General features: G+C 45.9%; 1 protein-coding gene across 1 annotated transcript; it reads left to right on the top strand.

The window, feature by feature from the left end:
* The first annotated feature begins 7,961 nt into the window (after positions 1–7,961).
* On the top strand, positions 7,962–10,027 carry LOC135972895 (uncharacterized). The gene is made up of 2 exons (XM_065553492.1): positions 7,962–8,670; positions 9,665–10,027. Exons 1-2 carry the CDS (start codon positions 8,094–8,096, stop codon positions 9,883–9,885), a joined length of 798 nt encoding a protein of 265 aa, XP_065409564.1. The 5' UTR covers positions 7,962–8,093; the 3' UTR covers positions 9,886–10,027.
* Positions 10,028–10,785: the final 758 nt, after the last annotated feature.

Raw genomic sequence — 10,785 nt, forward strand, 5'->3', positions numbered from 1 at the left:
TTTATAATGGTGTTAAATATATTAAAAAGTGTTTTTAATTTATAAGGGGGGTCACACTCAGAGGCTTGCTATGTGAAAGGGGTCACCAGTACAAAAGTTTGAGAACCACTGCCTTAAACTGTGCTCATGCCATCTAGTGGCTCAACAGCAAAAGCAAGGTCCTTTCATCTGCAGATCCAGGAAAGAGATATGCCCCTAGCCAAGATGTCCGCCACTGAAGCCAGCGAGAGAGTGCTCACTCTGCTGAAAAAGGCGGCTGCAGAGACCCTTACAATTAAAGCTACAGTCGCCAGCCTCCAACCAACAGTATTTGCTATTGAATCCTCCTTGCAGCTACTATCAGATAGTATGTCAGAAGCCAAGGACCCTATTTCCTCAGTAGAAGATCAAATGCAGGGCATGGCTGCCCAAACACCTCAGAAAATTAATTAAAGGGAATTAGCTGATCTGGAAAGCAGATCATGCAGAAACAACCTTAGAATCAGAGGAATTCCTGAGGGAGCAGAACAAGGGAAACCTCTGGATTTTATCCCCAGCCTTTTAACAGAAATTCTTGATCTGCCTGAGGAAGAGCCCGCAGGTATTCGTCACCAAAGCCTGCCCCTGGGGCTAAGCCCAGAGCACTGATCATTAAATTTCTCAGGTTTACAACCAAACAATCCATCTATTCAAGGCCAGGGGGAAGAAAGCTCTGGGGCAATGGTTTCTCAAGATTTTGCAAGGGATATTGTGGATAGAGGGCAATTTTGCCAGGCCTAGGGGAGAACAAAAAGGGCTAACACACTACATGGTGGTTTTCTCCATTGTTTCATGTAGTATCGGGAGGAGTGACCTAATCATTCCAAAAACCTCAGGAGGTGGAAAGCTTCATAAATAACCTATAAACTACTTTTGATGTAGTTTGTTTCTGATTATTCTAACTGCTGGCACTTTTTCTTTGGCAGCCGTGCAGATCTAACTAGCCCCCATTATGTTTACTCCCCACATACTTTGCCCAGAACTGGTTGTGGTGAAGTTGGATCCCATATTTATGCTGTGTGTTTTCTGTATGGGGGTTTTGCTGAAACGTGAATGCCACAGCCTTGCTAACCGTAAATCATCATGCCTGTGATTGCTTTAATGAGCTGCCTGATACTGAGGGAGTAGAAACATAAAACTCCCTCATGCAAACCCTGCACTGGTAGGCAACAGGAATCCTGACTGAACCATTTCCTAACAACCACTAGGTTGCTTTATGCATGGAAAGCTGGCCTCTCATAAAGGTAGTGATGTTGAAAAGCTGCTTCTGCTGCTGCACAGAGGAGCTGAGGAATCTGAAGCCACATACAGAGGCTACAGTGAACAGTGGTGACTCAGGGCTGTCTGCACATTGTTGGGAACCCTGAGAACAGATCTCTGATTTAGATTGTCATTCCATTGCTGGTGGATAGCTGCAGCATGGACCTAGGGATGATAGTAAGGGAAGTTCCCATGCTCACTTTTGCTTATCTCCTTACATTGTTGCAAGATGGTAATGTAACCATCAAACACGTTTAATGTGCAAACTCTTGTGTCTGGGGATACTGGCTTACCTACCTGCACTTCAGGTTGGGGTAATAGTTGTTGGATTATTTGTTTGAAATACAGGAGATGGTAATTCCAGCAGGAATTACTTGTAATCATTTGGTGTAGAGGGTCCCTGACCCAAAACCCTGCTGAGTCCATTGCATCCTACACAACTCAGAGACTGATATAACCATCAGTGGAATGCTTGTTGCATTATGGAATATAAACATCAAACCTTCCAGATCTTCTTTGTTGGGGATGTATCCTGCGTGCAGTTGTTATTTATAATACTTTTCAAAGCCATTTAAGGGTTTGGATGGGGGGCAGGGGGACGGATGGACGGATGACAACCCTGGTGAGCAGTGACAAGCTGCTATGCCTGCATCTGCTGGAGTATCAGAGCATTTTAGCTATATTTAGCTTGAAGTGTTCTTTCAGTGCCTGATAATGGATGACATTGATCCCATGTGTTGCCAAGTATGTGAATGTTCATATGTTGATATAATTTTTTTTCATTTTGTTATGTTCTATTTGGGTCTCTTTTGTGCCCCCTTTGCAGTGTCTTTCCCCACCCCGTCTCTTTCCCCTTCTTCCCTCCTGATCTTTATACTCAGGAAAATTCCACTCTTCATGACAATGATTTCCATCCTGCTTCTGCAGGTGCCTGTAACTAACACTGACATCTCTCCCTAATTTTTCTGCACCTTCCTTGTTCTCTGGAGGTCTGGCAGGTGGTGAGCATCTAGCAAGATAATGATAAATCTGTGGAATAAGTGTCCTGGGGCATTTAACTGATAGACTGCCCCTCTTGGGGGGTCCTCTGTGGGGAGTAGAATGAGATGCAATAGAGCACATGACACAAAATTCCATTACTCTTGTTTGTAAGATCATGCATGACAAAAAATAATTCTTAACAAATTTGTCCTGAATCTGTTTTATTTCCTGGAATATAAAGGGACTTAACACTCCAATTAGAAGAAGAAAGAATTATTTAAGAGAGGAAAGGCAGATGCAGTGCTTTAGTAGGAGACACCTCTGATGAGGCTGCTAAATTAGAAGGTGACTGCTTCCCATCCAGATCCAGAGGGCTAGTCATACTCTTCTATATGTATGTATCCACTGTATGTGTACATACAAAGCACTGATCTGAGTCAAATTCAGATTATCAGGGCAGATTCTTAACATTTAAAGTCACCATAAATGGATCTGAACTAATCATTGCTAATATGAATGAGCCTGACCTTGATGATCCTGAAACCTTTCATCGGTTATTTTACTAAATTGACAGAGAACCCCATATCCCTATTGTGATTGCTGGGGATTTTAATTAAGGGCTTGATCCTTCTGTGGACAAATCTTGCCCTCAGTGTCATAAACTAACTAAAACCAGAATGGCTCTGGAATTGCACATTAAGGACCTGGGACTATGTTATAGCTGGCAGCTCATACAATGAGTTGGGATTATTCATACTTTCCCCCAGTATACGCATCCCATTCCCCTCTAGATTTTTTCCCCTCTCTAGGGACTTGGTTAATTCTGTAGTTGATTCCTGCATGGATAAAATTACTGTCTTTGATTATACCCCTGTAACTCGGAATAGCAACAGATCCAAGTAAGTAACAGCCATGTATATGGAGATTTAATTCTTCATATTTATTAGATCCCTATTTCAACATTTTTATTGGAAAATATATTTGCCTGTTGTTGGAGACAAACGGACTTTCAACATCTTTGAGCAGCCTATTGTGATAGACACCCAAGCCCTCTGTGAGGGGTAGAATTATTAGTTTCACTTTTTCCAAGAAGAGGGAACATGGAGAAAATATGATGGCTCTTGAGAAAAAAGTAAGAGAGTTTGATTTGTCTTATGCCACAGCCCCAGCTTCCGATTTGTTGTGATCCCTGATCAATTATAGATATGAACTCAACAAGCTTCACTTGGCACAGGCTGAGTTTGCCCTATTTTGACTTAGGTAGGATTTCTGGGAATAAGGTGGAAAAGCTGGCAAGTTGCTGGCATACCACCTAAGACAAAGGGTCTCAGCATGTGGCATGCCAACTATCTGTATAAACATGGTAAATTATGTACATTATCTAAAGATTATTAATAGTTCTTTAATTTCTCTAATATCTGTACAAACTGGATGCAAATTCCTGCATAGATACTTTGGATCATTTTTTAGAAACGTTACCACAAATTATCATAGCCCAACATGGAAATCTTGATGCTCCCCCTAACAGAGGATGAGTTAATTAAGATGATTACGAATATAAAAGTGAGGAAAGCTCCAGACCAGCTGGCTTCCCTGCTGAATTCTGTAGACACTTCCTTGAACTCCTGTCTGACAAGATAACTGAAATGTTTAATGAGTCATTTCCAGAGGGCACCCTTCTCCCTGAGGGAAGTCCTAATTTCAGTTAGTCTTAAACCAGGAAGTGATGCCATGCTATGTTCTAATTATGGGCCAGTTTTACTTATTAACAGTAATGTCAGAATATTGTCAAAAGTTCTGGTAGTGAGGCTGAAGAAGGGTTGGAGCTCTTTCATACACCCAAATGAAGTTGGGCTTGTCAGAAGCTGTTGTGGTTCTGATAACCTTTGACAGCTTATTGCTATCACAGCAAGTGAAATATAATGACCCCAAACCACAAGCCATTTGAGCTTTAGATGTAGAAAAGCCTTTTGATAGGGTGGGCTGGAGGTATGTGTTTTATATGCTACAAAAATTTAGATTTGGACCCTTGTATAGTTCCAGGATCCAACAATTATACTCTCATTCAACTTCTTGCATCACTACTTACAATATGATCTCTTCAGGGGTACTAGGCACAGATGCCCACTGTTTCCATTATGTTTTGATTTGGCTCTTGAGCCCTAGGAAGTAGCTGTATGGGCTCAAGCTATCGGAAACATACAATTCATTTCCCGGGAATATAAATTGATGTTATGAGCAGATGATGCCCCTTTATTTACATCCAAGCCAGAAACCACAATTCCAGCCCTTTTATAACTAAATCAAAAATTCAGATCAATATCTGGTTACAAAAATAATTGGGGAAAAATCAGAGCTATTGGAAATTGGCAAGTTATTGTGTAGCATAGCTTTCTCTCAATGGAATTTCCATAGGCAAATTGATGCTATTAAGTGCCTAGGTATAAAAGTACCAAAAAGATTAACAAACTAGTGAAGATAAATTTATATCCTGTGATCTCTTACATAGTGATACAAATGGGTGGCATCCTCTCTCCCTGTGCCTGTGGGGGAGGGTTAATGCAATAAAAATGAATATTCTGCCTCGGGACCGCTATATTCTCAGTGGCCTACCTGTATGTATCCCTCCACCTTATTTTTGAAAATTTAGTAACCTTGCTAGAGTTATTTTTATGGAGCCTTGATCAGTGCCTACAACTATCATTTAATAAACTCCAACTCTCTATGGGAGAGGGGGAGGGTTCCTAGACCCACATAATTATTATTATGCTTTTATTGTGTCACAGATATACTGGTTACAGCATCCTAACACCCTTATATCCTCACAGGTGAAAACTGAACATGTATTAATACAGCCAATTCTCCCTACAGGTCTCCTTGGTTCCGTTTTTGTCCAGTGGAGAAAAATAAGGTGCCTACAATGGTGGCTGCATGAAGGTGTAACTGTGCCTTCGTGGGTCACAACTGAGCATACCAAATTCAGGAATAAGTGCTGAGAAATAGGGTAGACACACCCCAAAACTGGTGTTTATTCTCCCATAAGATATACCAGACTTCAGTTTCACCACACTGGCTAACGAAGTCAGAAAAGCAGTTTCCTTAGGTATGCCAGTCCTTGTATCACCACCAAAAACACTAGACTTAAAGAGGAGAGGTTCTTTAAAACCAATTTCATCAAATAAGAGGTTCTTCTGATCTCAAAGGACCAGCCACACACCCAGGTCAATATATAACTCAGATCTTACCCAATAATCATGTCGTTGTCAATCTTTTAGTATCTAAAATCTAAAGGTTTATTTATAGAAAGAAAGGTGAGAGTTAAAATTGGTTAAAGGAATCAAATACATACAATAATTGCAAAGTTTTTGGTTCAGGCTTGTAGCAGTGATGGAATAAACTGCTGACTTCAGTCAAGTCTCTGTTGCTTCCAAATCAGTGGAAGGTCCTCAGTCCCTGTGTTAGAATGCTCCCATTAGTATAAATCCAAAGTCAAGAGGTTTGAGCAGGAAAGAGGCAAAATAGAGATGTTTCCAGCACCTTTTATAGCTTCTGCCATGTGGAGGGAAATCCATTGTTTCAAACAAAGCCCTCACCACAGCTAGTGCAAAATTACAGGTAAAAGATGGAGTTTGGAATCACATGGGCAAGTTTCATGTCCATGCATGACATCGATTAGTCATAGCAGGAAAGTCCCTTAAGTGTAGATGGGCGTTCCCCATGGTCCATTGTGAATTAAATGTTCCTTGATGAGCCACTTAATTTGAATAGTCCCTTCAAGATGTGCAAGATAAATACTTTGTGGGTGTTACCCCAGAAGCAAACATTTGAAATCCAGGTATAGAGCTAATACTCATATCTTCAAATACAAAAAAATGATACTTAAACTCCCCAAGATTGTATCCACTATGTATACTTTGTTAATGAAGAGGAACTCTTAGTCCAGGGGTGGGCAAACTATGGCCTGCGGGCCATTTTAATCCGGCCCTTGAGTTCCTGCTGGGGAGTGGGGGTGGGGGCTGCTCCACACAGCTCCCAGAAGCAGTGGCATATCCCCACCTCGGGCTCCTATGCGGAGATGTGGCCAGGGGGCTCACCTCCACATGCTGCCCCCGCAGCTCCCATTGGCCAATGGGAGCTGCAGAGGCAGCGCCTGCAGACGAGGCAGTGCACAGCAGAGCCACCTGGCCACTGCTCCGTGTAGAAGCGGGGCAGTGGGGAGAAAGAGACATGCTGCTGCTTCTGGGAGCTCAGCCCTGATCCCCCTCCTGCCCGCCGAACTCCTCGGTCCCAGCTAAGAGAAAGCTTCTGCACCCCAAATCCCTCATCCCCAGCCCCACCCCAGAGCCTGCACCCCCAGCTGGAGCCCTCACCCCCCCATACCCCAACCCCCTGCCCTATCCTGATCCCCTTCCCACCCTCTGAACCTCTTGATCCCAGCTCAGAGCACCCTTCTACACCCCAAACCCCTCATCCCCAACCCCACGTGTAACAGAGCACTTCACTGCTCCATTCCAAAAATCAGTTGGAGACCACTTAATATGCAAGCACCAGTGTCCTTTTATTCTTTGTGTCAGTTCCCACCAACGTTTATATACAGTCCATCCAGCCAACCCCTGGGGGACAGCTAGCTTCTTTAGCCAGCTGGGAACTACAGCCACAGGCTCCCCCCTTTCCTGTTCCCCCCTCTGCTTCCTTCCTGCCAGCTTTATATAGCCTCCTGGCTAACAAGGCCCAGAGGTGTTTTTCCTTAAGCCCTTTGGAGAGCCACACCGAGCCAGTACCAATTAATACCCCTTAATTGGAGCTGGGCTAACAGGGGCCTGGCCAGAACCTATTTGGCCAGCACCCTCACCCCTTCCCGCTCCCCAACCCCAATTTTGTGACTATTCATGGCCCGCCATACAATTTCTATATCCAGATGTGGCCCTTGGGCTAAAAAGTTTGCCCACCCCGTCTGAAGTTTTGTGAAAGTCTGGGAAGGGGATTTATCACAGCCCTTAAAAGAATGCCAGTGGCAGAGTATATTATGTAATGTTAAAAATGCTTCTGTGGATCTCAGGTTCTGCTTGATACACGAAAAGATTTTATTCAAAATGCATTGGATGCCACAGCGGTTGAACAAGAGCAAAGCCTTATCCTCTGAAGTTTGTTGGTCTTGTAACAAAGAAAAAGGTACCCTGATGCATGTGCTATGGGTCTATCCAGAATCAGGTAGCTGTGGAAAGAGGTGGATGCAAGAGTTTAAACTGCTCAGCTTCAGCAGGTGAATGTCAGCTGAAAATTATATCCTAGGTTCTTTACTTGCTAGATTGGGTTTAATTCTGCCACAAAGACCTTGGTTCTTGAAGGATGCAGAGATCACCAAGTGTGTGATTTTACAAAAATGGAAGAGTAGGCTTATGCCCAAAATAAGAGCAGTGGTATTTGGACCTCTCTGAGGCCTGGTCTACACTAGGCGTTTATGTCGAAGTTAGCGCCGTTACATCGAATTAACCCTGCACCCGTCCACACTGCGATGCTATTTAGTTCGACATAGAGGTCTCTTTAATTCGACTTCTGTACTCCTCCCCGACGAGGGGAGTAGCGCTAAATTTGACATGGCCATGTCGAATTAGGCTAGGTGTGGATGGAAATCAACGCTAATAGCTCCGGGAGCTATCCCACAGTGCACCACTCTGTTGACGCTCTGGACAGCAGTGCGAGCTCGGATGCTCTGACCAGCCACACAGGAAAAGCCCCGGGAAAATTTGAATTTGAATTCCTTTTCCTGTCTGGCCAGTTTGAATCTCATTTCCTGTCTGGACATCGTGGCGAGCACAGCAGCACTGGCAACGATGCAGAGCTCTCCAGCAGTGATGGCCGTGCAGTCTGGGAATAGAAAGAGAGCCCCAGCATGGACTGATCGTGAAGTCTTGGATCTCATCGCTGTGTGGGGCGATGAGTCCGTGCTTTCCGAGCTGCGATCCAAAAGAAGGAATGCAAAGATCTACGAGAAGATCTCTAAAGACATGGCAGAGAGAGGATACAGCTGGGATGCAACGCAGTGCCGCGTGAAAATCAAGGAGCTGAGACAAGGCTACCAGAAGACCAAAGAGGCAAACGGACGCTCCGGATCCCATCCCCAGACATCCCGTTTCTACGAGGCACTGCATTCCATCCTCGGTGCGGCCGCCAGCACTACCCCACCAGTGACCGTGGACTCTGAGGATGGGATACTGTCCACGGCCGGTTCCTCGGACATGTTAGGGGACGGGGAAGATGAGGAAGGAGATGAGGAGGGCGAGGCAGTCGGCAGCTCTCACAACGCTGATTTCCCCGACAGCCAGGATCTCTTCATCACCCTTACAGAGATCCCCTACGAAGCGTCCCCAGCCGTTACCCCGGACACAGAATCTGGTGAAGGATCAGCCAGTAAGTGTTGTAAACATCTAAACATTTATTTTTAACAAAACAGGAATATTAACAATTAAAAGAATGGGTTGTTCATGATTAGTGTGCCCTAGGCGCTTAACGGTTTAGTAATGGGCAGTGCAAGTTTTGAAAAGAAATCTAGCAATGTCCGGTTTTCAGTGATTGTCCTGCACAAGCCGCTCTACTGTTTATTCCCTGCTACTGCAGCTACAGTAAAATGCGGTCTATGTGTCCGGGGATAGAGCAGTAATCCTCCTGGGACATCTCGATGAAGCTCTCCTGGAGGTAATTTGAAAGCCGTTGCATGAGGTTCTTGGGGAGAGCGGCCTTATTAGGTCCTCCGAAGTACGACACGTTGCCGCGCCACGAGATTATCAAGTACTCGGGGATCATTGCTCTGCACAGCAGGGCGGCATACGGCCCTGGTCTTTGGAGGCTTTCCCGGAGCATTCTCTCTTTGTCGCTCTCGGAGATCCTCATCAGGGTGATGTCGGCCATGGTGACCTGCTTTTAATTAGGTAGGGGAATGTTAGTGTTGGGACTGCTTTCCCGTTCCTTTACAGAACTGTAACCGCTGGTTTGCAGCCACGCGGTGGAGGCGGGAGAGGGGCAGCCGAAAGGGATCGTTCCCGGGGACAGCCGCGAGGGGGTGGGACAGGGGCAGAGTTCCCGCTTGCCGGATTGCTGGCAGCAGGGACTGACATTGCTTTAAATGTGAAATGAGGCCAGTGGTAATATAAAAGTTTTAAACTGCCACAAGTGTACGGCTTACCATGTCTGCCTGCAACAGAAATTCCGTTGTGCTGCCTCGCTTCTCAAATGTGCTGTTCAAGACCCCAGGCACTGAATGCGAAGGCCGAGAATTCGACCTTGTGCTGAGTGCGCATGTGAAAGGTGCTGTGCATGGTCTTGTTCACAGAGAAAGACTATGTTCTTTGTTCACAACTACATTTATCTTTCTGAGGAATTCACTCCCTTTTTCCCATTTCCACAGCCCCGTCTGCGACTGTCTCACAACCTAGCCTGGAATCACACTCCCAGAGGCTAGCGCGGATTAGGCGTAGGAAGAAGAGGACACGGGAGGACATGTTCTCTGAGCTTATGGCCTGTTCCCAAGCCCAGGCAGCACAGCAGACCCAGTGGCGGGAGAACTTGACCCGAATGCACCAAGCCAACATGGATCGGGAGGAGAGGTGGCGGCAGGAAGACCAGTAGGCGACTCAAACGCTGCTTGGACTACTGAGGGAGCAAACGGACACGCTCTGGCGCCTTGTGGATGTTCTGCAGGAACGGAGGCAGGAGGACAGAGCCCCGCTGCAGTCCATCTCTAACCGCCCTCCCCCGCCACCAAGTCCCATACCCACCTCACCCAAAGTGCAAAGAAGGAGAGGCGGCAGAGTCCCTGCTAAGTCTCACTCCACCCCTGCAGAGAGCTCTAGTAGCAGAAGGCTCTCATTTCCCAAAATTTGAAAAGTTCTTTCCTTCCCGCCTGACACAAGCCCACGTCCAAGTTTCACCTCCCAATGCCATGTGTAGTTGATAATAAAAAATTCGTTTCTGTTAACTACTGTTTCAATCATGTTCTTTTGGAGGAGGAGGGGAAAGGGGGTTGGTAATTGGACAGGACAGTCTCCTTTGGCAGGGTACATAGTCGGGGGCAGGCACAGCAGCAGGGCACATACACAGTGCAGTGATGCAGTGACTAGTTACCCCGGTTAGTCTGGGAGGTTGTTTTGATGTAATGTTGGGGGGGGGGGGGGGGGGTTGCTCTGTGACTTTGTGGCGGGGGAGGGCAGTTACAGATCTTAAGCGCCGGTCCTTAGGCGGGATCACAGAGCCACACAGCATGGGATCTGTAACCGTCCTCCCCCTGCCACAAAGTCACATAGACCCCCCATACACACAGTCCCGATCAGGAGGGGTGACAGGCTCCGTTGAAACAAGCATCCCACCGCAGCGGAGCCTGTCAATCCTTGAGTTTAGAAGCTGCATTCGCGTCACAACACTACACCCGCTCCGCACCACAGTCTGCGTCCCAGTTTTAAAAAATTCCCGCGAAAACAGTATTAAAGAAAACGGTGTGCTTTAACAAAGTAGAACTATTTTTATTTCGAC

This window comes from Chrysemys picta, chromosome 7, assembly GCF_011386835.1.
Source record: "Chrysemys picta bellii isolate R12L10 chromosome 7, ASM1138683v2, whole genome shotgun sequence".
Lineage (NCBI taxonomy): Eukaryota > Metazoa > Chordata > Testudines > Emydidae > Chrysemys > Chrysemys picta.